The 26,376-nt window shown below is 35.5% G+C and overlaps 1 protein-coding gene across 1 annotated transcript; it reads left to right on the top strand.

The window, feature by feature from the left end:
- The first annotated feature begins 4,252 nt into the window (after positions 1 to 4,252).
- LOC125669821 (guanine nucleotide-binding protein subunit alpha-12-like) lies at positions 4,253 to 25,507 on the top strand. The gene is made up of 3 exons (XM_048904623.2): positions 4,253 to 4,891; positions 19,838 to 19,888; positions 21,505 to 25,507. The coding sequence occupies exons 1-3, from the start codon at positions 4,430 to 4,432 to the stop codon at positions 22,072 to 22,074; spliced, it is 1,083 nt and encodes a 360-aa protein (XP_048760580.1). The 5' UTR covers positions 4,253 to 4,429; the 3' UTR covers positions 22,075 to 25,507.
- The last annotated feature ends 869 nt before the right edge of the window (positions 25,508 to 26,376 follow it).

The following is a 26,376-nucleotide window of genomic DNA, read 5'->3' as shown; positions in this document are numbered from 1 at the left end:
CATAACACAGAAATAAAAATCAATTCAATATCTCAAGGCGTTCAGAAAAAAAGTCCGTTAAACTGGTCGTAATAGTAATTGTTCCGCTACATTAAATGGGCACACGTCCATCAAAATCAACGAACCGGAACAAAACTCAAACTCGATGTGAAACTCATCAATATATACTTGCATACAAAAAAAAAAACCAAAAAAAAATTCAATATCTCAAGACCTTTAGAAAATAAAGTCCGGAAAACTGAGTGTCGCGGAAGGAAGGAAGGACGGACAAGGGTAGAACGATATGGCCCGACCACTCTGTGGCGGGGGCATACAAACCAAGGCATTTGGAGCTACAAGCCGTAACTTGGTCTGACTTTAAACAACTCAAAACAGTCAAGGTTTTTGTGGAAATTGCTCCTAGTGGAGCTATTTCTTTCTTCTGACAGCAAGTGCTATGGGGTAAGGATGTCAGAAAGACAACACTGCTAATACTGTTAGTTTTTGAAGTTGAATCTCTTTTTTTTTTTTTAATTGAATAGACCTTAGCAGACAGAGGCTTTCCGGTTCGAGTAAGAACCTTTGCTTCACTATGCATCTCCTGGATCTGGCATACAACAAATGACGAGAGAAAATGTGCTGAAAGCAAAAACAATTACCAATATACGCATCCATGTAGAGCGAACAATCAACAAGCGGTCTGCAATCAGGAAAAACACACTGGTTCCATTAGTAGATGACATTGTATCCGTGTGTTCATGTCTTTGCTACCTACGCAGACTTAGGCCTTTGGTTACAAATTGACTTGAGGTTTCTGTTTGATAATTTTCAGACACGATATTTGGTTATCGGCCTGCTTTAATGTGTATATGTAGAATAATAGGTCTGGTTTTAAAATCTTTTGTCAGATCATATGCAGCCTAGTCATGCTTGCATCACTTTATCACTCCAAGGACAATGTTACATCGTTTGAATCATTTGAGTAAAACATCAAAACAAATAAACATGAAAAACAAAATTCCTCTGAATTTTTATACATGAATTTCAACATTTCATGACAACCAGAGTTAAGCAATATGAGTTTCCCATGTTGGATAATTTTGTTGCAGTGTTTTTGCTATCACCAGAAAATATTTCTACTGTTTACATATAGCAATCAATTTAATCATGTTCAAATTTCCCGCGAAAAGCACAATATACTTAAAATCAGTTGGGTTGGTTGTACTCTGCGTGAATAGCACGACTGTGTCTTACGCAGGACCGCATGGTTGTATCTAAATGACGTTTGGCCACGGTGTGTTTGCTGTTATTCCGCGTATTCACCGTGGCCAAACCTCAGGCCAAATAAAAAATGTACATGGTTCCGGTTACAGACCCTTGAAAAATAGAGTAGGTAGGTAGGTAGGATTTTATCTTATTTTTAAATTTTTGTTTAAATGATAGATTTTAGATGGAAACACAATTTTCTTTTAGCCTGTACCATTTATATACCTATCAAAATTGGTAGGGATCACCCACAGGCACTTGTTTCTGTAAATAAATTATGACCTCTGTATACTAAAGATAACATTTATTATTAGTATACAGAGGTCATAAGTTATTTACAGAAATAAGTGCCTGTGGGTGATCCCTAATTTTGACAATTCTTAAATATATATATATTTCAAATAAAAAAATAAATACAGAAAAAAAAAAATTCAGTGCATTTGCCAAAAGCATGTTTTTGAACATGAAAGTAGGAAAAGATATTTCAACCAGGGTACTGTTTTCAAGTCCCTCCAAGTTTTTAAACCTACCCAAAAGAATTTTTTAAAAACTCTACGGTAAGCCCATCACTACCAGGGGACTTATTATTTTTTATATTTTTTTTAGACTTCCAAAATTTCACATCCTACAAAAATACCTTTCAGAGAGTTAGATGCATGTTCATCTATTGTTTTTTATCAGGTGTGTTTATGATTTTATTGAGATTAGTTCTGAATCTCTATTTGTATATACTGTTTAATAAAAGGGTTTAACCTGCTTCAAAATTTCAAACTGGCCATAAATAATTTTGTTTTCTTCAGAACTCGCCCTCTTTATTGTTCTATTAACAAAATTGCGAGATTCCAGGTTGCAAAAACATTTTGTAGGTTTTTCTCCCTCTTCAATCCATCTCGCACGTGATTTTAGAAGGTGACCATGCATTCTGTCTTTTCTTAGTTTTTCTATAGAAGATTTTTTCCCCATTAAAAATGTCTATATTTATATCATCACAATTTACCAAATGACATTAACTTTAGTTTACGTACATGTACGAGGGTTGTTCGATATGTAATGTGTATTGTACCACAGCTTTATAACGCTTTGTACGATTTCGTAGATGATGATACTCTTGAATAGCTCTATTCAATACCTTTCCAACGGTTTAAACACGAGCCTTCAGTTCCACATAGTTTTAAACGTTTAGTCATATCAATAGAGCCAGTCGTTGACCACTGTTGTAAAAATGGTTGGGAAACAGGTTGAGAATATTGAAGAAACTAGAGCTTATATAAAAGTTCGCACAAAACTCGGTCATTAGTACATTCGGTAATGCAGATTTTTACTGAATTGTGGGAAGTTTATGGGTCTGATAAGGTATCTTATGAGACAGTTCGTAGGTGGAGAAATTTCTGACTGGCACAGAGTCCGCCAAAGAAGCAGCAAAATCTGGCCGACCTGTGACTGTAACAGGCAAGGCAAATGTCTCAAAAGTCGGGGAAATAATTGAAAGTGATGGCAGATACACAATTCGTGCTTTTGGCATATCACTATCGCGGGTGCATTTCATTTTGAAAGTACGAAAGATTTCTGCCAGGTGGATACTACATATATTGACAGATGACCACAAACGGGTACGAGTACACACCGCTAAGCAATTGCTCAAAAGGTTTCCCAAATTCCCATTCTATAGTTACCCGATAGGTTATAAATAATTCTGAAGAATTATCTGTATAAAGAAAAATATGGGCCACTTTCTAAACTCTCCTTACGGACATCTACATTATCCATAGTAAATTGCCGTAAGGATTGGTTGCACTCTGTGTTAAACACACAATATGAATGGTTGTATCCAAATGACGTTTGGCTATGTACAGTGAAACATATGAAGGGATTAAATATATAAGATTCTCAACCAAGACTCAAGGTAGACAACAGCAACCGTCTGAAATTAACTCTCATGACCAGTTCTACATAAAAAAAAAATCATCATACGAAATTATTCGAAATGCAGTTTGATTAATTCGGCGAGATTCGTCGAATCTCGCTGAGACTATAGTTTGATCCCAATCTAATTAAAATTAGATCTTCCATCCGCTCCCCAGTTTTCGATATCGAAAACTGGGGAGCGGATGGAAGATCTAATTTTAATTATATATATATATATAAAGCACAGAAATAGCAATGAACTCTTAAATGAACATAACTGCCCTAAGTGAAGAAATATTTAATATAAAGCACAGAAAATTTCACTTTATTTGGATACCCACTTCCGCCCCCACCCGAGCGGTCTAGCGCGATGGTTACATGCTGCTAGGAGATTTGGTTCCGCAGGTCGTGAGTTCAACCCCGAGTAGGGGTGGAAGTGGGTATCCAAATAAAGTGAAATTTTCTGTGCTTTATATATATATATATATATATATATATATATATATATATATATATATAGTTTTAGATAAGGCGCTATATAAGTGTATTTTTATTATTATATTATTATTTTTTATTATATATATATATATATATTGTGTAGATTTATTAATTCAAATCAATATTAATAAACACTATTATAAATATACTGAGTAAACATTTTCTATTTATTTCATTTATCCAATCATTATTATAATTTTTCAATTTGGTATTGTTTTGGGGTTTTCTTTAAAAATTACCGGTGCCTTTCTTTAGACATGTACCATAACAACGGAAGTCGCTTTCTATTCATGAATCCTAACGAGGGAGCTGAAAATAAGGATGGCGATATAAGTCGTCCCTCTGTGGTTAGAACGGGCACTAATTTTGATATCTATAGGCATGATTTGGGTTACAGATGATCTACATTTTGTTCATGGCCCTTATGCGATCCTTTTCTTTACATAGCAAATATAGGCCCTTGGGGTAGAGCTACAATCTCAACAGAGACCTACAATGAATTCGACATCAAGTGACCCAGGAGATCGAATTTAGCGTAATGTCTTTATAAATTTGCTGCTTGGGAGAAAGCAATCTCTACCCAGGGTTAAAGTGAAGATCAATCTCATAACTCCTAAGCTATAAGCAATACAAAATTGAGAGTTGGGGGAAATACGGATATCCCATATGTGAGAGCAAGGAACGACAACTCTGGGTGGGGCGAAAGTGAAAATAGAAAAATGACCTAGATAAGAACAGGAAGTTTAGGATTCTGACGTCATGGGTGTGTTATGAGGGCAAAATGGCCGACATTGTCATGTCTTGTTGTATGTCGGATCAGGAAAAAGAACAGAAAAGTCGAAGTAAGGATATAGACAGACTCATTGCTAAAGAAAAGGCACAGTTTAGACGAACAATTAAAATCCTTCTGCTTGGCGCAGGGGAAAGTGGCAAAAGTACATTCTTAAAACAAATGAGAATTATACATGGGCAAGACTTCGACGACGAGTCCATTAGGGAGTTTAAATGTGTGATATATGGAAACGCAGTGAAAGGTCTAAGAGTTTTGATCGATGCCCGTGAAAAGTTGGGGATTCCCTGGGGTGATGAAGAGAACACCAAGCATGGAACCTTCGTATTTGGGTACAACACATCAACCAAACTAGACGAAACATCATTTGTGCAGTATGTGGAGCCGATGAGATGTCTTTGGCAAGATAAGGGTATTCAAGCTGCCTATGACAGAAGAAGAGAATTCCAGTTGGTAGGTTTACTCTTTAAATGGAGATTGACAGGTTTTGCATGTACACAAAGATATATTCAAACCAACTGTGTTGTCAGAAGAGTGTTTTAATATGCAAATGTTTTTGTGGATGTCTGTGAGCTCTGCTTGGAAATGGAAAGTACAATTTTGTTTTTACATACTGACCTCAACTGGGCTATATGGATTGGCTAGATGCAAACATACCATTTTCATATGAAATTATATATGGTGTAGTATTTGAATAAAGTTAGAACTATATGACAAATATGACATCATAAATATATTAAAGATTAACTTTCACATTTCTTTTATGAATTACTATAGAATATATGTTTTAGTTCAAAGATGCCTTTTATGAATGGTACATACCATCTGTTTATAAAATAACAATTTATACAGAATCCAAAGGAACACAGATTCAGAATCAACCTGGTTAAATGTGCATCATTTCTCTTCCAAATTTATAGGCATCATGCCATGGTGTTGTTCTAAACAGTCTCTCAGGCAGAATACGCAACACTGATATAATTTATTATCCTTAGTTTGTTAGATTTATGTGAAGGATGATATAATAATTTGAACTGTATTCAACTTTCATTGGGATCTACTTAACATTTGACGTTTTTGAGTCTACATACAATGTCACCCAGATTTTTATTTTTTATTTTTTTTTTAAAGTAATGACCAAATTAGACTCTTACTAAGTGACATTCATTCAGTACCACACCCCACCCCCACCCCACCCCTTCCAGTTAAAGTACATGAAGTATAATGTGGGACTCTGTATTTTGACAATAGGTGATCACTTGAGAAATTCATCTAACTAACGCTGTCTCAAAATTGGGAGTTCCTAGACTAGTATTTGGGAAATTTTTGTTTATTTTCCTATTGGGAATGGGGGTCCTTATAAATATCGGACCCAATGGCCAATTTAGATAGACAGACAGTGACAGCCCTGAATACACAAATCGCATTGACATCAGAAGAGGAATCTGATAGTAGCTATATGTATAAATCACACATAATGTGCTATTCATAATTTTTTTCTCTTCTTTATTTTTTGGTGAAGTTAGTTACATCACCATTGATGTTGCAGAGATTAGGAAGTTCATTGGGATGGACTCTAAACACTGGAGTACTTATATACTCTTTGACAGTGACATGAGATGAGTGTTTGTGTAAATTTGTTGTCCTGACAGCAGTGTGTTATATAAGCATTGCATGTTGTTTTTATTACATTCTCTTTTCCAGGTTTTGAACTGATGGTCAGAAAAGTATAATGTTTACAATGAATGAGTTTCACACATACAGTTATAGTGCACCTGTATGTTATTTAAGGTTCTGCTGATGTCACGCCAGCTTGTTTTTTTTCTACAATGTGTTAGCTCAGTTCCCAATCCTTTGCAACATGTGAATATGTTTTGTGTTCATTTCATTTCAACAAAAACAACAGGCAGCTTGTTTGACTCCAGTGTTTGATAAATGAAAATCATACCTAAACAATGTCCAGATTCCAAGAAATGGAACTTTTTTCTGGATATTTCTATAAAGCCACATTCAAATATTCTCTTTTGACATACTATTTAGAGGATGTTATAAGATTGATGTAGGAGGAGCTTGAATTCCATGAAATTTTGATGATTCTCCAACAAATTTTAAAGAGTCCTTTCTGTAGAAAATATTTTGAATTCAAGAAACATAAGATAAAATTAGTATGAAACATATCTATTTATCTCTTTTTAATTTGATTTATTTTTCTTTCACTTAATTCAACAAAAACAAGAATAAGTGAAACAACAACTAGGGCTGGGACGATTCAGGGTTTGCTCGATTCGGTTCGGTTTCGATTCAGAACAGCACTATTTGGTTTTTTTCGATTCGGTTCATGTTAGGTCCAATTAATCTGGTGAAAGCACAAAAATTAACAATTTTAATGAGTAGCATACTTGATTTAATTTCATTCAAGTTTTGTATAATTATATGTCGTAATTTGTAAACATCACATCTATATATGACTGCATATTACAACTTTGATAGAAAAAAGAAAATATTAACAGTCTATTAAAATTTGTTATATTAATGTGAAGCATAATTTTTTGATTATTTAACAAATCTATAGATAGACAATCTAAAATGTATATGATATTGTTCTCATTTATATGTCAAAATTCAATGATTTTATCAATTCAGAGTCTTTGAATATCTCTCCTTCATTGATTTACTTCTTTCTTATATTAACTGTCAAAACATTTAATCTGTGTTATCATCTACAATGTTGATTTCACTCCAGCACTGATAGAAATGCTATATAAAATGTAAAGATAAAGTTCAGTGATTTTACGGACCATATTCTGAGTTGTGAAAATGCTAAATCTCAACACAGTAGTGATTTAAATCTCTCTTGCATAAAAATTCACATATTCTGCACATCACTCAGACGCCATATTTGTGTCGCCTGCGTTACGCAGTGGCGACATATAGGGATCACTATGCGTCGTCGTCTGGCGGCGTCGTCGTCACAAAAAATTTCTGTCACAGTTTTCTCAAGAACCACATGGGGCAACTCCCTGATATTTGGCACAGAGCATCACTGTGGCCAACTGTATTGTGTAAGACATTTTCGAATCTGTCGCTTATCAACTTCCTGTTTGCCGGGACTTAGAATTTTTTACAGCAAAAACATTTCTGTCACAGTTTTCTCAAGAACCACATGGGGCAACTCCCTGATATTTGGCACAGAGCATCACTGTGGCCAACTGTATTGTGTAAGACATTTTCGAATCTGTCGCTTATCAACTTCCTGTTTGCCGGGACTTAGAATTTTTTACAGCAAAAACATTTCTGTCACAGTTTTCTCAAGAACCACATGGGGCAACTCCCTGATATTTGGCACAGAGCATCACTGTGGCCAACTGTATTGTGTAAGACATTTTCGAATCTGTCGCTTATCAACTTCCTGTTTAGTGACAAAAACCATTTCATTAATTTACTTTTTCAACATTATACGTGATATATTACATATAGAATGAACTAGCAGGCGACACATGTCTTCCGGGGAAGACTTAATACTGCGTTGTTGTTTTGGTGTACATGTAAAATCTAAACCGAACCGAAGTCTGGAATTTCAAATCGGTGAATCGAATAGTATGAATCGCGGTGCACCGCACAGCCCTAACAACAATATACAGTTATTGACTGGGTTCGAGGACAACAGTTGTTTTGTTTGACCCGAGAACGGGTCTGTTGCACGAAGCCATAGGCTGAGGGCAACAGATCCGTTCGAGGGTCAAACAAAACAGCTGTTGTCCGAGGACACAGTCTATAACTGTTTTGTTATATACACCTTCAATTTTTAGGATGTTTTACTAGATGCATATGGTTTGTTGATTTTGAACTTTTAACATGACGTGACAGAGAAATTTATACATTTATCAACGCATCCACTAGTTTAAAAGAAAACCTACGTAACATCCTAATTAATAATCAATAATTACATTTTTCGTGTTTCTGTTCTGCATTCCATCTAATAAATTCTGTATCTACATCAGTCAAATCAAGAGAACCTCGCCATTACGTAAAGCAAAGCAACAGACCGAGAACCACGTGACTTACATAGCCGATAGAAATAAAGCAGACTATTGCCCGGTCAACAGTTCGTAAACTGTTGATCGGTCAATAGACCACGAGTGTGAGAATTGGTTTAACAGTAAAAATGTTACTTCTAAATCGTATTAGTTTTATATAGGAAATCTTTTTAGGTGTATAACAACTATTTCTATAGCAGTGCTGTTTACATCACTGTAGCCTCAATGTCCAGCTGAAATAATGACTTCCTCCTCTCCTTGGCTGTAAACTTCTTCAGAAAATTGCTAATGTTGACATCATCTGTTTTTGGGCCCTCATCAACTTGGAGACTGTATCTGTTCTTCATTTGTGTCTTTGTTTGGTTCTAGCATGAAAATCTTCTTTTGCATAGCACACTCGAAACTGGGGAAACCAGGAGAATAGTTAGAAAAATGGTTACTTGTGACTCTTGAGGAAGTCAGACGGTGGCTTGTTCCTGTGGATTTGCTATGGCATTCTGTTTCTTCTGTCATATAAGGATTTTCAGGTTGATAAAGTCTCTTCCTTCTTTCTTCGTCCAGAGTCAGACTGTCTCTGTAGTGTTTGATGATGTCCTCTAGGGTCTGTTCACCATACACCATGGTGTCAACTGTTTCTAACAACACTGCTGGATTCAGTATTGTGTTGATTTTCTCTAGAAGTCCAAGCATGTTGGTGTGAAATCTATTCCCAAGGTGTTGATGTATTGTTGTGTACAAGGTTATTGATGGACTGTTCTGTTGAGGTTGTTCTGTTCTGTTGAGGTTAATTGTTAATGTACTGTTGAGGTTGTTAATGTACTGTTCTGTTGAGGTTGTTAATGTACTGTTGAGGTTGTTAATGTACTGTTTTGTTGAGGTTGGTAATGTATTGTACTGTTAAGTTCTGTTGAGGTTGTTAATGTACTGTTTTGTTGAGGTTAGTAATGTACTGTTTTGTTGAGGTTGGTAATGTATTGTACTGTTGAGGTTGGTACTGTACTGTTGAGGTTGTAAATGTTCTGTTGAGGTTGTTAATGTACTGTTCTGTTGAGGTTGTAAATGTATTGTACTGTTAAGTTCTGTTGAGGTTGTTAATGTTCTGTTGAGGTTGTAAATATATTGTACTGTTAAGTTCTGTTGAGGTTGTTAATGTTCTGTTGAGGTTGTTAATGTTCTGTTGAGGTTGTTAATGTACTGTTCTGTTGAGGTTGTTAATGTTTTGTTCTGGTCAGTTCTGGAACTGAACCCTGAGGTTTTTCATTGACCATCAGATGAAGACCTTTTCATGTCTTCAAAAAACAGCTATAAGAGATGCTTAGTGCATTGATGGTCTTGAATAATTTCAGTCTCTCTGTGGTGGAATTCACTGAAATGACAACTGCTGTTGTGTTGATGTTTTCTTTCTGGAATTAAGATCAAGTGGAGTCTTTTCACATGGAAGAACATCATTCTGGAAATCTGTTGTGAGGAGGAAGGTCACACTTTTCCTCTTCCTTTGGCGATTTTGTAGCTGCTGTTTGGTTATCCAGGGCTGAATATTAAATTTAGGTTCTGTAGATGGCATCAACTACTGCTCCTGTGGATAGTCACTTCAAACTTGTTGGCATCTTCAAAGAAAGGGTGTGGATATTGTCATCTGTGTGCACAAGGTCTTGGAGAGTTTGAAGCTCATTTCATAGCACGGCAGAGTTGTTGAAAAACTTAAAGATCTGTTTCAAGTTGGTCTGGAAATAAAATAGTACACGCTTTTTCCTTTTAGAAGGTACAATTGTGTATTTAACCAAAAGAACTGCGAAATAACTACTTTCGGTTTAAATTTACGTTATTAAACATGTATGTACATTGTACATTCAAATAGAGATATGAAATTGGCACAGAAAAGATATAAAATATTATATGTGTCAGATCATGTTTAAAGCATCTATAAAATTTTAGACATTGAGGCATTGTTCAGGTATGATTTTCAGCTACATCATAGGATTTGATTTTTGTTGTTTTTGTATTTCTGAAATGGAAGACTAGCATTTGCATGCATAACATATACTGGCTTGTTGTGGAGACTTGAACACTGAGCTAAAACATTGTAGAAGGAATCGAGGTGGTGTAACTTAAAACAGAACCTTAAATTGACATTGTTACATGTATCTTCCTAACCAGTTTATATTAATTTTATCATTATGCACAGTATAAAGTCAAGAGATTGTCAAGGTCATACTTTTAAGCATTATCGATAAGTGTGTAATCAGCTAGTTCTTTTTAATATCAAGACCAAGAAAAAAATAATATAGTTGTGTTTATGGTTACAGACCCAAAATAAGGCAGGTTTGGGCAGTGCTTGGAAATCTGGGTTTTTTTTTCCTTCTTTTATTTGCTAATTGATTTATGAAGCTGGTGAGTTGTTTCAACCCAAATTCTGCAATCCATACAAATATATTATTATAAGTCGTGATGTCAGAGATTCTTTTGATTTTCTTTCTATCCCATTCGGACTCTAGTAAGACAGTTTTTTACTGTCGGATCTTCATGTGGCAAATTTTAAGTAGAAAATGGTGCCTTGGAATGTTCATTCCCTTGAATTGAGTGTGCACCTGGCTGACAGAAGTACGACTATTCATTTGTTCATGAACTACATTTTATGAATATGTTCATGAATAAAGTTCATGAACCATCTTAATGAACCAATCATGAATATTTCATGAAGCTTCATAAACACTTCATAGAAGTTCCTGAAGTTATGAATTTCATCTCTCAGTGGTATTCAACAATGGTCAAAATGCCAACTACAAAACTAGCTCGTTGGAGGGGAGGGGGGTGATATTTGGATAGATCCAATTTCCTAGAGACCTACAGTTCTGCAGCTATTGAAGTACTGAAACAGTGTTAGAACTTTTTTAACTCTTTTGTCATCAAAGTTGGCAGTGAAATCCAGTTTTGAAGATGTTTTTTGAGTTGTGGTACATTAAAGCTATATGGTCCGACTTTTGACAAATTTTGTCCACCTTGTAAAGACGCTGTTAAATTATCGCATGTATATATTTACAAGGCTGTATGACATGTTGTACATTATTTCACCTTTTTTAAACAGAAGTTTTTGGTTTTTGAATCAGTGTTTACAGACGACGGTCATTTCTAATGCATATTCTGAAGACAAATCAGGTGAAAGTCACTTGTCCAGTTCAGACTTTCAGAGGTAAGATCATCAATGGTCTTATCTACGTGGATTTTGTTACTACACTGTGCCGAAAGTGTTTTAACGTTTTTGTCTAAGAGAAATACCTCTTAGTAGTTCCTAAATGTCTTCATTGTTTTACGCTCTTTCAAACCTAAAGAACAAGGTACGATTGTGTACATAAAAAAAAGGCCCCCAAAATTCTCTGATTTAAATAAGTTAAATATATGCCAAGTATACTATCTCAACTTAAATAAAAGTTATTTCTTATTTTATAGCATTATTACATCATGAATAAGAGTTTTTCCTGCCTTTTTTCAAAAAGCTTGATAACTGTTAAATTTCATCCAGATTATTGCGTAGGAAAAGGTGTGCCCATCCGTTGAGCAAAATGAAATTAATATATATTGTGTATTAAGAGAAGATGAAAAATGTGTTTGAATATAAATTTGTTCGACGCATATGGGCTGTATGTTTTCTGAAAGGAAAACACCCTGAATTTATGAAAATTTTCATTGATTTTTGCATTTTTGGCAATTTTATACCAACTTCACGCTCCTGTCATACAACACAAAGCAATTTTGGATCAAATTAAACGTAGTTTGAATTTACTTATTTATTCCTTATTTGAATGCCAGATTTTGGGACTCCTACTGAAATCATCTATTTTCTGAGCCAAATGACTGTAGACACTGTCCCTACTTCTTTATACTGCTGCATCTGAGTTATGTACGTCACTTTGAAATTCCCCTCATGCGAATGGGGCTATTTTTAGACTGTCATGCATAGCAGACATGGTTTTGAATCGGTGAGAAATGACACCAGGTCCCAAGATCATGTAGCAAAATCAGACTTAAGTCAAAATTTCAATCATCTGTAAGATGTTCATTGCTTTTGGACTGAGACTTTTATATTTACAGACACTAGAAATTTGATAAAGCAATACAGAATATCAATTTTATTTGGGATGGCTGTCTTCTTAATCATTTCATTGCAATATTCAGATTTTGACATAAGCTTAAGATGTTTCATGATCCAGGGGCCAGACCTGCATAGTCGTTTGAACAACCATTAGTGCTTCACGATTTGAATCCAATATGATAAGCATGCACAGGAGTTCTCACCATGAGCGGCAAATGTATATAAGGGTTCCCACTATATTTAATCTATGAATAATATTCCCACTGTTTTCTTTTACATGCAAATTTAAAATCTATACTTTTCAAGCATGTAAGTACGGGGAAGTTAATAACTTTTAAAACTAATTCAGCTGCTTTAAAGTAATTCTGTACACTTTGAAGAAAAAATAACAGGTGAACACCGGACCATACAGCTTTAAGTGTTGTGTGTTGGCTGGAAACCCTAAACATAACTATAGTTTTGTTTGGCCAAAAGCCACACCTTGCTTCATGAACATTTTGTTGCCAAATGGTAGCTATGCATGCACATGTATTTGATGGTGCAGTTGCAGGCATTTAACTGTGTTTATAATACACTTCATCTTGAATCCTTGGTGCACCTGTCAGATGGGGAAAATACATTAAAGTTTAGAATGCACCACTATAAAATTATCATTTGAAGATTCTTAATTTATGGAGACATGAATAGATCAGAGAGAAAGCAAATATGAATGAGGTTGCTTGCATAGAATGGAATGCATTTATTGTCCATTCAGATCCCAGTGGGCAAAATGAGGAAGAATAACAAGTAATTGTGTTATCAAAATTTGAAATCGATCTTCTCAATCTGCACCCTTGTTGCAGTAAAGTTGTATGATTGTACTTGAACATGGCAGTATATTGTTTGGAGAATTTTCTCATTGTAGACCAGTAACTTGAATGGTGCTCAGGTAAATTTTACCAACACTGAATTTACAAAACACCTCCGTTAATATAGATATGTATTTCACACACTGCAATAAACATGCTAAAATGTATAGTGGGTGAAATGGCCTTTTTGAATATTAATGTGCTTTGTTGAATATTCATGAACTTTATGGGTCCCATCCCAAGCTCTGTAGTACTAATAAATGTCACTGCTACTGATTCTATCAAAAGAAAACAAAGTCATTTCTTTAGTTATACAATACATGTATATTAATTATTATTTATAATCTTCCTTTACTTAATCCACCAATCATCCGGTGTCTGTTCCATTACATCGTTAATGCCTTTGATTGCATTTTATTGTAAAATTGTGCGCTTTATAAATGTTAATGATAATGCAATCTAAGTTTCTTCCCAAGTTTGATATACAGAATTTTTAAATGTTAACAATATTTTTAAAACAAGAGCTTTATGTTATATATATATATTTATTTATTTATTTATATTTGCTGATTATATACATTTTTTTTAATTTGATTTTTTTCAGTGGAGTAACACTGTATTGGACACTGGCATTACCAGTAGTCAGGACTTGTCTCGGGGCTGTTTGATTTGTATGTGACAGACTCTTTTGTGGGCTCATCACATTCTGTTATGTGATATGATACAGCTATTTATATACAGGATGTAGATTTGTCTTTTGTGCTTGGTTTATAGTCAATCAAAGCATGATAGTAATAAGTTTAATGTCAATGGGAAGTCTGGTTGCATTGGCCAGAACTGACGTACTTTAAAACACTTGTGAACAATTTCATTTTATAAGTAGTTTGGTATACTGGTGATTTGAGGAAATGACACAACTTTTTTGTCTTTTTCTTTAATGAATTCGGGGAAATATTTATTTTGGTCCATCTGTTCATCTGTCCATAACACTTACACGAGTTGGTTTCCAGCTGCCAAGCCTCAACACCACTTTAGTTCCCTAGAAGGATTTTTCTTAGGTTTTGTAGGGTCCAATTTCAAGATCATCAGATTCTGGGGTGCCTAGATATTTTTCCCATGATTTTTGCTAGTCAAAGACTTGGTTGTTTAGACAAGATTGTGTGAAGGACAGAGTTCCTCCTCACCATCATAAGAAACAAAGCCTTTCTCCCCCTCAATTCAATGTATTAAATGTGTGATCATCAACTGGATCAAAATTACCACTCAAATCATGTCATGTGACAGTCGGGTTTGACTTTCTCATTGGCTGCTGGAATGTTATCTTTGAGTTTCTATAACCTGCACTTTCGTAAAGATGGCTGGCTTGGTTCTACAGATGAACATTTCTCAGTCTTTAAATCATCCAAGTTCTTTCTGAAGTGAAACCATAGCTTTTGATAAGTCAGTGAAATGAAACATAGATACTCTCTAAAGGGTCAATTTTATACCACCAAGATTGAAGATCAGGGTGCATATTTTTTTGGTCCTGTCTGTCATTCTGTCTGAAACTTTAACATTGCTAATAACTTTTGAACAGTAAGAGCTAGAGCTTTGATATTTCACATGATTCCTTTTTGTGGGTACCAACGTTGTTGACCCTGTGACCTTGACCTTGGAGTTTGACCTACTTTTGAAAATTTTAACCTTGCAATTAACTTTTGAACAGTGAGTGCTAGAGTTTTGATATTTCACATGAGTATTCCTTGTAACAAGACCTTTCCGTGAGTACCAAAATATTTAACTCTGTGACCTTGGAGTTTGATCTACTTTTTGAAAACTTTAACCTTGCTAAAAACTTTTGAACAGTAAGTGCTAGAGCTTTGATATTTTACATGAGTATTCCTTGTGAGAAGACCTTTCCGTGGAAACCAAAATATTTGACCCTTTGACCTTGGAGTTTGACCTACTTTTAAAAAACTTAAATCTTGCTAATAACATTTCAACAGTGAGTGCTAGAGCTTTAATATTTCACATGTTATTGAGTATTCCTTGTGACAAGACCTTTCCGTGCGTACTTATCCTTTTGACCTTGGCATTTGACCTACTTTTAACAAATTTGATATTGGTCATAACTTCTAAATGGTAAATATTAGAGCTTGAATTCATTTTCTTGTGACAAGATCTTTCTACTGGTACCAAGATATTTGTCCTTATGACCTTGGCCATCTTTGAAATTGGCCATTATTAAGGGAATTGGTAAACACATCAAATAAACATGCACAAATTTCATTTCATTATAAGATTTTATCTAAATAATGTGTCGGTCTCTTGAATTTTACTTTATTTGTAATAGACTGTATCCATGAATCTTACAGGATTTTTTCATATCATTTATTGTTTTCATATAGTTTTGATAGACAGAAAAGAGAGAGAGAGAGAGAGAGAGAGAGAGAGAGAGAGAGAGAGAGAGAGACTGTAGAGAAAGTTAATATTAGCATTTTTATGATAGAGCAACCAAAATGATAATGTCATTGGAATTGATGGGAGCGAACTTAGTACCATGTTATGTAATATTTACATCCCAGTCACATGGTTATCAACACTTGATAAAACTCACTTGAATTACAGAAGCTCTATCACAAGGTCTTACATAACATCATTTATCATGATTGTTGAATGCCTTTCTATTTGTAGTTCAGTACCATTTTTTTTCATGTTGTATTTATAGAAACTTCTGTGCTCAGCTCAGTAAGAACTAAAGGTACTTCAGACAATCGGTCTGTTGTTGAATATTATGTTGAACATTCAGAGGGTGACAATTTATTGACACTGAAAGTAGTGGGGGCTGGGACAGGAGAGAGGCGGTGGGGTGTTTACAGTAGTGGGGGCTGGGACAGGAGAGAGGCGGTGGGGTGTTTACAGTAGTGGGGGCTGGGACAGGAGAGAGGCGGTGGGGTGTTTACAGTAGTGGGGGCTGGGACAGGAGAGAGGCGGTGGGGTGTTTACAGTAGTGGGGGCTGGGACAGGAGAGAGGCGGTGGGGTGTTTACAGTAGTGGGGGCTGGGACAGGAGAGAGGCGATGGGGTGTTTACAGTAGTGGGGGCTGGGACAGGAGAGAGGCGGTGGGGTGTTTACATGATGCGTGATCATTGTAACATAAACAGGTGTAGTTTTTATGAGCAGATTCAGATCTGCATTTTGTAGTAAAGTCAGAGATGCATGAAGATTATGGAAGATTAAGTTTAAAAAAGTGGAAGCAGATCTTTTACATGCAGATCTTTTACATATCACAATATTTTTTTTTAGAATTCAATCTTATTAATTTGAAGTTTCGAGTGTAAGGCCAAGATAACATTTTATTTATAATTTTTTGATTGGTGGTTTTCCAACTTTGATGCATTGTATCACATGTTTTATATTGTATACTACATCATAAAATCAGACAAACATCTGTATGAGGTGAAGGTCATTGAACGAGGTCAAAGTTGCATCTTTCCATAGTTACAGTTTCTCAGTAGCATAATGGTTTATTAGCCGAGTTGCAACAAAGTTGAACTCTGCTATTGGTTTGGTGATGCGGGCGGTTGGGTGTCAACAATTGGTTTCTGGATGATTACTCGAAAAGTTTACAATCTAATCAAATGAAACTATGATATATTGTTGGGTACCAGGTAAGGAAGATCCCTATTGATTTTGGAGAAAAATGGTCAAAGGTCAAGGTCACAGTGACTGAAAATAGAATGAAAATTTCAGAAAAATTTGGTTTCCGGATGATAACTCAGAAAGTTTAAATCCGAATAAATGAAACTTTGATATATTGTTGGGTACCAGGTAACAAAGACCCCTGTTGATTTTTGAGAACAAAGGTCAAGGTCAGAGTGACCGAATATAGAATGAAAATTTCAGAAATATTTGGTTTCCGGATGATAACTCAGAAAGTTTAAATCCGAATCAAATGAAACTTTGATATATTGTTGGGTACCAGGTAAGGAAGACCTCTATTGATTTTGGAGAACAAAGGTCAAGGTCAGAGTGACCGAATATAGAATGAAAATTTCAGAAATATTTGGTTTCCGGATGGTAACTCAGAAAGTTTAAATCCGAATCAAATGATACGTAAGGATATTGTTATGTACCAGGTAAGGAAGACCCCTATTGATTTTGGAGAAAATAGGTCAAAGGTCAAGGTCACAGTGACCGAAAATAGATTTAAAATTCCAAAAAAAAATTTGGTTTCCGGAGGATAACTCGAAAGTTTTTAATTTGAATCAAATGAAACTTGGAAATATTGTTGGATACCAGCAAAGCAAGGCCCCTATTGATTTTGGGAAAAAAAGGTCAAAGGTCAAGGTCACAGTGACAGAAAATAGATTGAAAACTTCAGACAGTAACTCGAAAAGTTTAAAACTGAAATTAGTTCTTCACAATTATAAATATGCCACATCATTCCTGACTTTACAATGTATCCCATGCAACTCGGCTCATGCACCCCTGGGTGCATGTATTGATTTTATTATATTATATTAGTCTGTTCTTCAATTATATGTAAGGTTAACAGTGATAGACATAGGGGACTTTGTTTACCTTCGAACAGGATATGAAGGAACTTGGAAAGGGTTATGATATGAAGGGGTAATATTTTCAGACCGACTAAACAAAAAAATCATTGGTTAACAAGTGCTGGAAAATCAAATTCTGGTTTATTAACGCTGAACAAATTTTCATGTTTACATATTAGTTACATGCACAGAGATTTGACCTCTTTGTCTTGATGTCTGTCATCACCAGATTCTATTTATAGACCCATTTTAATAAAGTACCAGGTCCACTGTTAGATTCTTGCACTAGCTTGTAATGACATATTGATTAATACAATCTGATTCTGTCAACATTAGCTTAGTTATATATATGTATATAATTATTTCACATGGCTTGCCCCTTTATGTTATAAATGAAGACTAGCCTATATGTGATTGTATCAGCTTCTATATCCTCAAGGTATAATACAGGTTTCAGGACGTTCACAAGTAATGTCGGTGATATTGAACAGATATGAAGTCGGTAATACTCAGTAGTCTGATGCCTTTTCACTGAATACTTATATCAAACTCCATTGAAACATTGTAAATACTTAAGATCTACAACTTAACTTCCTGGTAAAACGACTCTGTACCACATTATTTGACCCTTGTCCTGAGTCACTCAAGCTGTAAAGTGGGTAAATTTTAAAAAAAATTATAATTTTTTGCATATGTCCATATAGTTTAATTTTTTATATTATTTTTTGGAAACTTATTTCTTGTTACTTTTCCAATGTTTAGTCATTTTCTGATCTTCCCGCCTACAACCTGGGAAAACCCTTTGACGAAGCATGGTTAATCCAATACATAAACAATTAACCCCTCTAGATACAAAATAAGTTCTTGAGTTCTTAGAATCTTAAATTTAATACAATATAAAACATTTTTAAACAATCATTTATTTATTAACCAACCTAGAAGTAGTACATCCAAAATATTTTAACTGAAAATTAAAAATGTTATACGAAAAATAGGTATTACATAGACTTTTTTCATGGGTATACAGCGATAATATTGAAACTATTTAATATGGAAATCAAAGCCTATCAATAAAAATCTTCTGAAGTTCACCAAGTGCACAGTTTGTCTGATTGATATACAACCATCCTCATGTAGTAGATTCATGTTCACACCATCATGTCCATGACCCCAGGGTCTGTGAGAGAGGTTCCGTGTTCTCACCATCATGTCCATAGACCATGACCCCGGGGTGTGTGAGAGAGGTTCCGTGTTCTCACCATCATGTCCATGACCCCAGGGTCTGTGAGAGAGGTTCCGTGTTCTCACCATCATGTCCATGACCCCGGGGTCTGTGAGAGAGGTTCCGTGTTCTCACCATCATGTCCATGACCCCGGGGTCTGTGAGAGAGGTTCTGTGTTCTCACCATCATGTCCATGACCCCGGGGTCTGTGAGAGAGGTTCTGTGTTCTCACCATCATGTCCATGACCCCGGGGTCTGTGAGAGAGGTTCTGTGTTCTCACCATCATGTCCATGACCCCAGGGTCTGTGAGAGAGGTTCTGTGTTCTCACCATCATGTCCATGACCCCGGGGTCTGTGAGAGAGGTTCTGTGTTCACACCCCAGGGTCTGTGAGAGAGGTTCTGTGTTCTCACCATCATGTCCATGACCCCGGGGTGTGTGAGAGAGGTTCCGTGTTCTCACCATCATGTCCATGACCCCGGGGTGTGTGAGAGAGGTTCTGTGTTCACACCCCAGGGTCTGTGAGAGAGGTTCCTTGTGAAATTGCTGTATTCTGATCTGAAGTCATTTAAACCTTGTTTGTTCTAATGCATTGTGACTGAGCTATATTGGAGCATGACGTAAATAAATTATGTCAGAATGAATCCTTTTATTCTTTTTCAGGGAGATTCATTGAAGTACTTCCTTGATGACTTGAACAGAGTTGGACAACCAGTAAGTTCCTTCGATAGATTGGATAATAATGTCAATAAAGTAAAAGATTTTAAAAGTCTCTGTAATTATACCCCCCCCCCCCCCCCCCCCCCCCCCCCCCCGCAACAAAGTTGGGGGGGGGGGGGCGTGTGTTACTTGAATTGGGTTGTCCATCCATCTGTAGATGCAATGGTTTCCAGGCTCTAAAGCATTATCCTTTCCACCTACAGTCACCATATCATACATATGGACTACCTATGGGACGAAGATGTTCCCTATTGATTTTCAGGTCAAAGGTCAAGCACACCCCTAGAGAAGAGACAATCTAATTAAAATTAGATCCTAAGATAGGCCCACAGTCACTACAATAGGATCTGACATAACCCCATAGGGGGTCAAGTCCGCATGACCTTTTGCTTGGAATATTCATGAGAACTATCAGCCATCAGATTGCGCCATACAGACAATGATGGCTATTTAGGCGGTTCCTGGCAATTCATAAACAAGTTGCAATAATATCTCTCCCACAAAGTTTATTCCACACTATAAAATTGTATAGTCTCACAGAAGGAATTTTAAAACTTTCGCAATAATGCCTAATCTATTCCGTTCATACAAACAACAAAATGTATGATATAAAATGCACCCAAATTAAATTGATTGTGATTTATGTATGAATAGGGACGGCTATGATTTGGGATGGTTTTCCTAATTAACGCGAGGAATATAACGCCAGTCGACGTAAACAGTGCATTGTGACGTCACGTCTAGCTGCGATGTGTTTTCTTTCAAACCAAACAATTACAGCCATTTTCTTTGAATTGTGAACACCGACGATTTCAGAGGTGACGCGTTGATTGGCTAACATAAAGTTAATTCACATGAACCTGACCCCCTAGTCAAATTATGTCAGATCTTCTTACGCAGAGTATACGGCACGGATCTAAGAAGTCTTATTTTAATACGCCAGTTTCAAGATAAGAGCTCTCCTGTGTAGGAGGTACATTAAGTAGAACTTTGATAGCCAAAGAGGGACAGAGTGGACCTACAGTCAATGAGGAAGATGATAAAATGTATTGAAAGCGGCTTCTCTTTGAATATGTAAATGTAGGAAATACAAAATACTATCAAAAGAAATGTTTTACTAAAGTAGAAACATAAAAACAATGTCATATTTGAATGTAATATCCTGGATATGATACCTACATAGTACGACCAACGAAATTACGTGATATAATAAGAATTCCATGTATTTAATTACTCTCTGAATGCTTATCACTTACTTAAGTTTGTGTATCAGTTGAATTCAGGTGATGAAACAGCGTATGAGAAAAATACTGAGTACATTTACTTATGCAGTGATGAATATTCGTCCCATTCCCACATGTAAACAAGTTGTTTCGTGCCTTGCTATGTACGAGAGTTCATCAAACGTATCTCGAAACCGGCGGATTAGATTGAGAGAAGAGACTTTCCAAGGTTTTGTCATGCCCTTTCTTTTTTAGACTCAGGAAAGAGGTAATTTATACCTATTGACAATACCCTTTGGGAGATTGGAGTAAAGGGGGGGGGGGGGGTATTCTTAGTGAGCATTGCTCACAGCACCTCTTGTTCAATATGTGCAATGTGTTTTGTAGGGGTATGTGCCGACAAAGCAGGATATTCTCCATGCCAGAAAGGCTACCAAAGGCATCATAGAGCATACGATCGACATCAGCGGCGTGCCCTTTCTGTTTGTAGATGTTGGAGGTCAAAGGTCACAGAGACAAAAATGGTTCCAGTGTTTTGAGAGCATTACTTCCATTCTTTTCTTGGCTTCCTCGAGTGAATTTGATCAAGTGCTTTTAGAGGACAGGAAAACAAATCGTCTTCAGGAGTCGTGTGACATCTTTGAAACAATCATAAACAACAAGACTTTCTGTAGTGTGTCCATAATTCTCTTTCTGAACAAATTTGACTTGTTAAAAGAGAAAATCAAGCATGTAAGCGTTAGAGACTACTTCTCCGATTATCCGGGAGACCCGCATAATCTGGAACACATACAGAACTTTCTGCTAACAATGTTCGATGAGAAGCGAAAAGACCGGAGCAAACCTCTGTTTCATCACTTTACGACTGCCATAGACACAGACAATGTGCGATTTGTATTTCAGGCTGTGAAGGATACAATTCTACAAGAAAACCTAAAATCTCTCATGCTACAATGAGAGTGGGTCTACAAGTTTATGAAGTCAGCCAATCAAAACGAGTCATTATATGGATTGCCTGAAATAAATCTTACTGGGGGCATCTGTCAGTGATACGGTTACCTGTTATCAGTATGCGTCAGTCATTGTCAGTAAGGAATACTGAGGTTCTCAATATGAGATACCAACTTGTGGCTTCATGTGGCAAAACTGTGTCATGTGTGGGAAATGTGGGCAGTGTGTGAGAGGCATCAGCCGTAATGATGTCAATTTCTTCATGTTATTATCTAGTCCAGGATAAAGGGTGTATATTGACTACTAATGTATTTCAATATGCATGTTGTTCATGTAATTCAGTGATTCCGTGTAAAGCTGTTGAGCGTTTTAATTGGTTGTTAAAAATTGTTCTGTATGCATGTATATAAGGCAACATTATCTGTTAGAAAATTTCATAAATTTTGGCATGAATTAACAACTTATAGACACATGTAGTCACATTTTTCATGGAATTATCTTTTTTTAAACTTGTTATTGTGATGAAATTGTTTTTAGGAAAATCTTGTTCAGTTAAACTATTGACATGAAAAAAAAAGTTCATGAAAGAATTTGTGAAGTCATCGTCAACCATATGGTTCACAATTTGGGGATTTTTTTAGCAGAGGCTTTATCTAATTATTAATGGTTAATTAATCCTCAGTTTTGAGCCATTCATATTGTTGATTAATTTTATTTTTAGTCCAAACTATTATAATTATATTTATGGTTGCTCATTGGTTCCATAGTTTAAAAGTTTTATGAGATTATGATAGCTCAAAGGGACAGGTGATTTGGAAAGTGGTTTCTTGTCATAGTTATTTATTAATAGAAAAATACTATCTTAACACCCATCAAAATTATGTATATTTCAAAGTATCTTTTTATATTATCATTAAATTCTAGTGTTGCTTTTTAATAGCTGCAAATTGTTATGAAGCATTTTTTAAGTGCTTTAAAAACTATAAAATTAACTCGTTAAGGAAACAAAAAAGAAAAATGACATCGTGCTGACTGCATATTACTTGTAGTAAATGGTTATATGTGAACTCAGTGATTTTACATGTTAAGGTTGTAGTGATAATGTAAAAACTGGTTTTATGGTGCGTTTCTTATACATATAACATTCCAGGCTTGGTACTTATAGAGGGCCGTGTTGATGCTTTACATTTACACGGTGCTTAGTGAAGTGCTTCTTGATCAGTCGTGGAAGTCTATGAAATTTGATTCTCAGCGTAAAAGCTTCCTCCCGATTTCTCTCCATCATTTCCTCTAAAACTGGCATGCTTATGGTATTGTGTAATGAAATTTACATGTAGTGGTTCTAAGTATTGTGATATTAAGCATTGTCTAAGGTTTATGAATGTAATACTGTGTTCAATAGACTAGTCTCATAGTACAACGTGCACTGGGTTCTTAAGAAAGCTGACTTAACATGAACTAGCAATCACAGAGGCTTTCACTATTAAGTGTATGACAGTACGTGTCTTCCTGGGTAACAGAGCATACAGAGGTGTAACTTAGGGTGCATAAAAAAAGGAGCTGTTAACAGGAAAGGATCTTAACTGAGATGTGAAATGTAAAACAATGGACAGTGTCTACTCTGTTAGGTTTATAAACAATGTAGGACCAATTGTGGCAATTCACAAGAGGGAGAGAGAAAGAGAGAGATTTCTCCTACAAATTATAATCGGAATGTTCTGATTTGGTATATGTTGTCTCGCGTGAAGGAAATGCTTTGACTCGTTGGTTTCGACCGGTTTGTCACGTTTGTGTACGAAGTAAAACAGATGGTGTGTGTGTGTGTTTAAGAGAATGGCTGGAGTATTGTCTGTGAACAGAGAAATACAAGTATTCATCAAGTGCCTCATTTCACTTTATTGGGAAAAGTTTCTTAATACCATTCTTTGTCATTGATATTCCATAGAATCACTTTCATATTTTATTTTAAACGGGTTGGGGGGACAGATTTCCATGATTGTAGAAAAAGAGTTCATGCAAGATTTCTAGTTTAATTTCTCTTGTTCAAGGAGGATATAAATTTAAGAGGGTCTATTCATACCACTAAAACAGCAAAAATTACCCCTACTCCCATGAAAATTAATTATTTTACAGTATGAATACAAAACTTATCAGATGTATGAACTAGTAGCATTATTAATATGCATATTATCAAATTATTGGATGTTTCATCTGGGATAACCTGTGACATAACTAGGCATGAAATCTATAACAATTATGGACAAAATATGTAATGTGTAAACAATTTCATAATCATGAACTCTGGGGTGAACATTTTTAAACTTGCATCCAAGAACTGGGGATTTGCGGAAAAGAACTTGCCCGGTACAGTAATGAGTTGATCATAATTGTATCATCACTGTGGAGCAGTGACATTTTTAAAGTTTGCTATGAATATTTTTATAGTTTTCACACAGTATTTTAAGAAAGTCATATACATATACTTTGTTACTTTATTTTTTATTCTTGGGGACAATGGTGTAATAGTTATGCCTCTGCTGAATATAACAATCATACTACGACTTTTCTCAAGGTAAACATCTTTCAGTAGGTCCAGTTTGTTTTGCCTATCCTTGTATACACTGTGTAGATGTTCTTTGCCAATCTGGATCCAAATATTGTTGCTCAATCATTTTCTATTTTTATTACTTGTACAATCAGGTTGAGCAAGCTTCATTGGTGCATTATTTCAGTGGCTTAAAGAAAGACAACTCTTGTTTTCACTTACAGTTCTTTAGTTATACAAAATTTATTTAAATTACTTGTATCCTGTTGCATGTTGTGAAAGACTGTGTCATACATGTCATCATATATTTTTACATCCCACCGCAGAGAGTTCTCTTATATTAAACCAGAAGCACATTAATTGCCAAAATTTGATTAATTTCTGTACATGCAACTGTTTAGTTTTTATAATGTATAATATAGGTGGGTAATGACTTTATTTGTAACATTTCATTCTATCAATTTATCATATCTCAGTCTTATCAAGTTATCACATTTCAGTCTATCAATATTTTTTTCCATTTATTTTACAATATGTTGCTAGCAAATCTTCTTAATTTTTGGGCTTATTTACAATTGGTAAAATTGACGTTCTACAATACTGCTCTAGATGTTGTACAATTATTTTATCCCTGTTATAAATCTGTATGAGCTTATCTTCAAAAGTCATATAAAGTATGAAATTCTTTGAATAAATACTTCAACTAGAGATGCTTCTGGAGAAAATATCTTTTTAAGACACAAAGTACTTGAAGCTGGTTGATATATAGTGTGTGTCATCTTTTGAAGGCAGTTTGTGACAGCCCAGGCTGGAATAAAATACCTGTAACTACCTGTAAGCAAATACCTAAATGATATATATAGAACATTTAGATTAAAATCTATCTATACTACAGTTGTCTTGTTGTGTGCACTTGATTACGGGGCACCAGGATGTTGCCCATGTTGCCTGAGATTATTTTAATGGATCTGCGTGTGAAATACTTGGAAATTGCAAACCAAGATATGGAAAAAAAAAATGTTAACACAATCAATGCACAGGGGCTTCTTATACATTTTGTTCTCAATCTATATATAGATTGAGATCAAAATGGATAAGAAGCCCCTGTGGTCAATGGGCAGAATTTTAGTATTTGTTGACATAGTATCTGAATCAGATACAGGTTATCAGAAGTGAAATGTTGTCACATTGGGGCATTATATCTGATTCAAATATAGATTATCAGAAATGAAGTGTTGCCACAATGTTAATTTAACCTAAATCCAAACAAAAGTTATCAAAAATGAGATGTTGCCAAATTGTTGACATGGTATCTGAGTCCAAATATCGGCTATCAGAAATAAGATGCTGCCACATTGTGACGTGATAACTGAATCTAAATACAGGGTAGTAGAAATGTTGATTGGTTGGTTGTATATTGGTTAACGTCCCGCTCGAGAATCTTCCACTCATATGGAGACGTCACCATTTTCGGTGAAAGGCTGCAAAATTTAGGCCTATGCTTGGCGCTCAGTCTTTATCTTTATTATTCTACATCTGCTGTGACATGGGACCTTGGGTTGTACGTTCTCACATGGGACCTACGTTTTTAAGGTCATATCCAAAAGACCCGTGATTCTCACTTCTAAATACTGAGCGTTTTGTGAAGAAACTAGAACTCACGACCTGGTTACGAAGTGAATGCTCTACCACTGACGTACCACGATGGTTAACCAGGTATTATAATAGGCTCTAGTAGATGGTTTCAATGTCTTTAATTATTC

The sequence above is a fragment of the Ostrea edulis genome, chromosome 4, assembly GCF_947568905.1.
Source record: "Ostrea edulis chromosome 4, xbOstEdul1.1, whole genome shotgun sequence".
Taxonomy (NCBI): domain Eukaryota; kingdom Metazoa; phylum Mollusca; class Bivalvia; order Ostreida; family Ostreidae; genus Ostrea; species Ostrea edulis.
The sequence above is the reverse complement of the archived record's forward strand: the minus strand, read 5'-3'. Positions and strand labels throughout refer to the sequence as shown.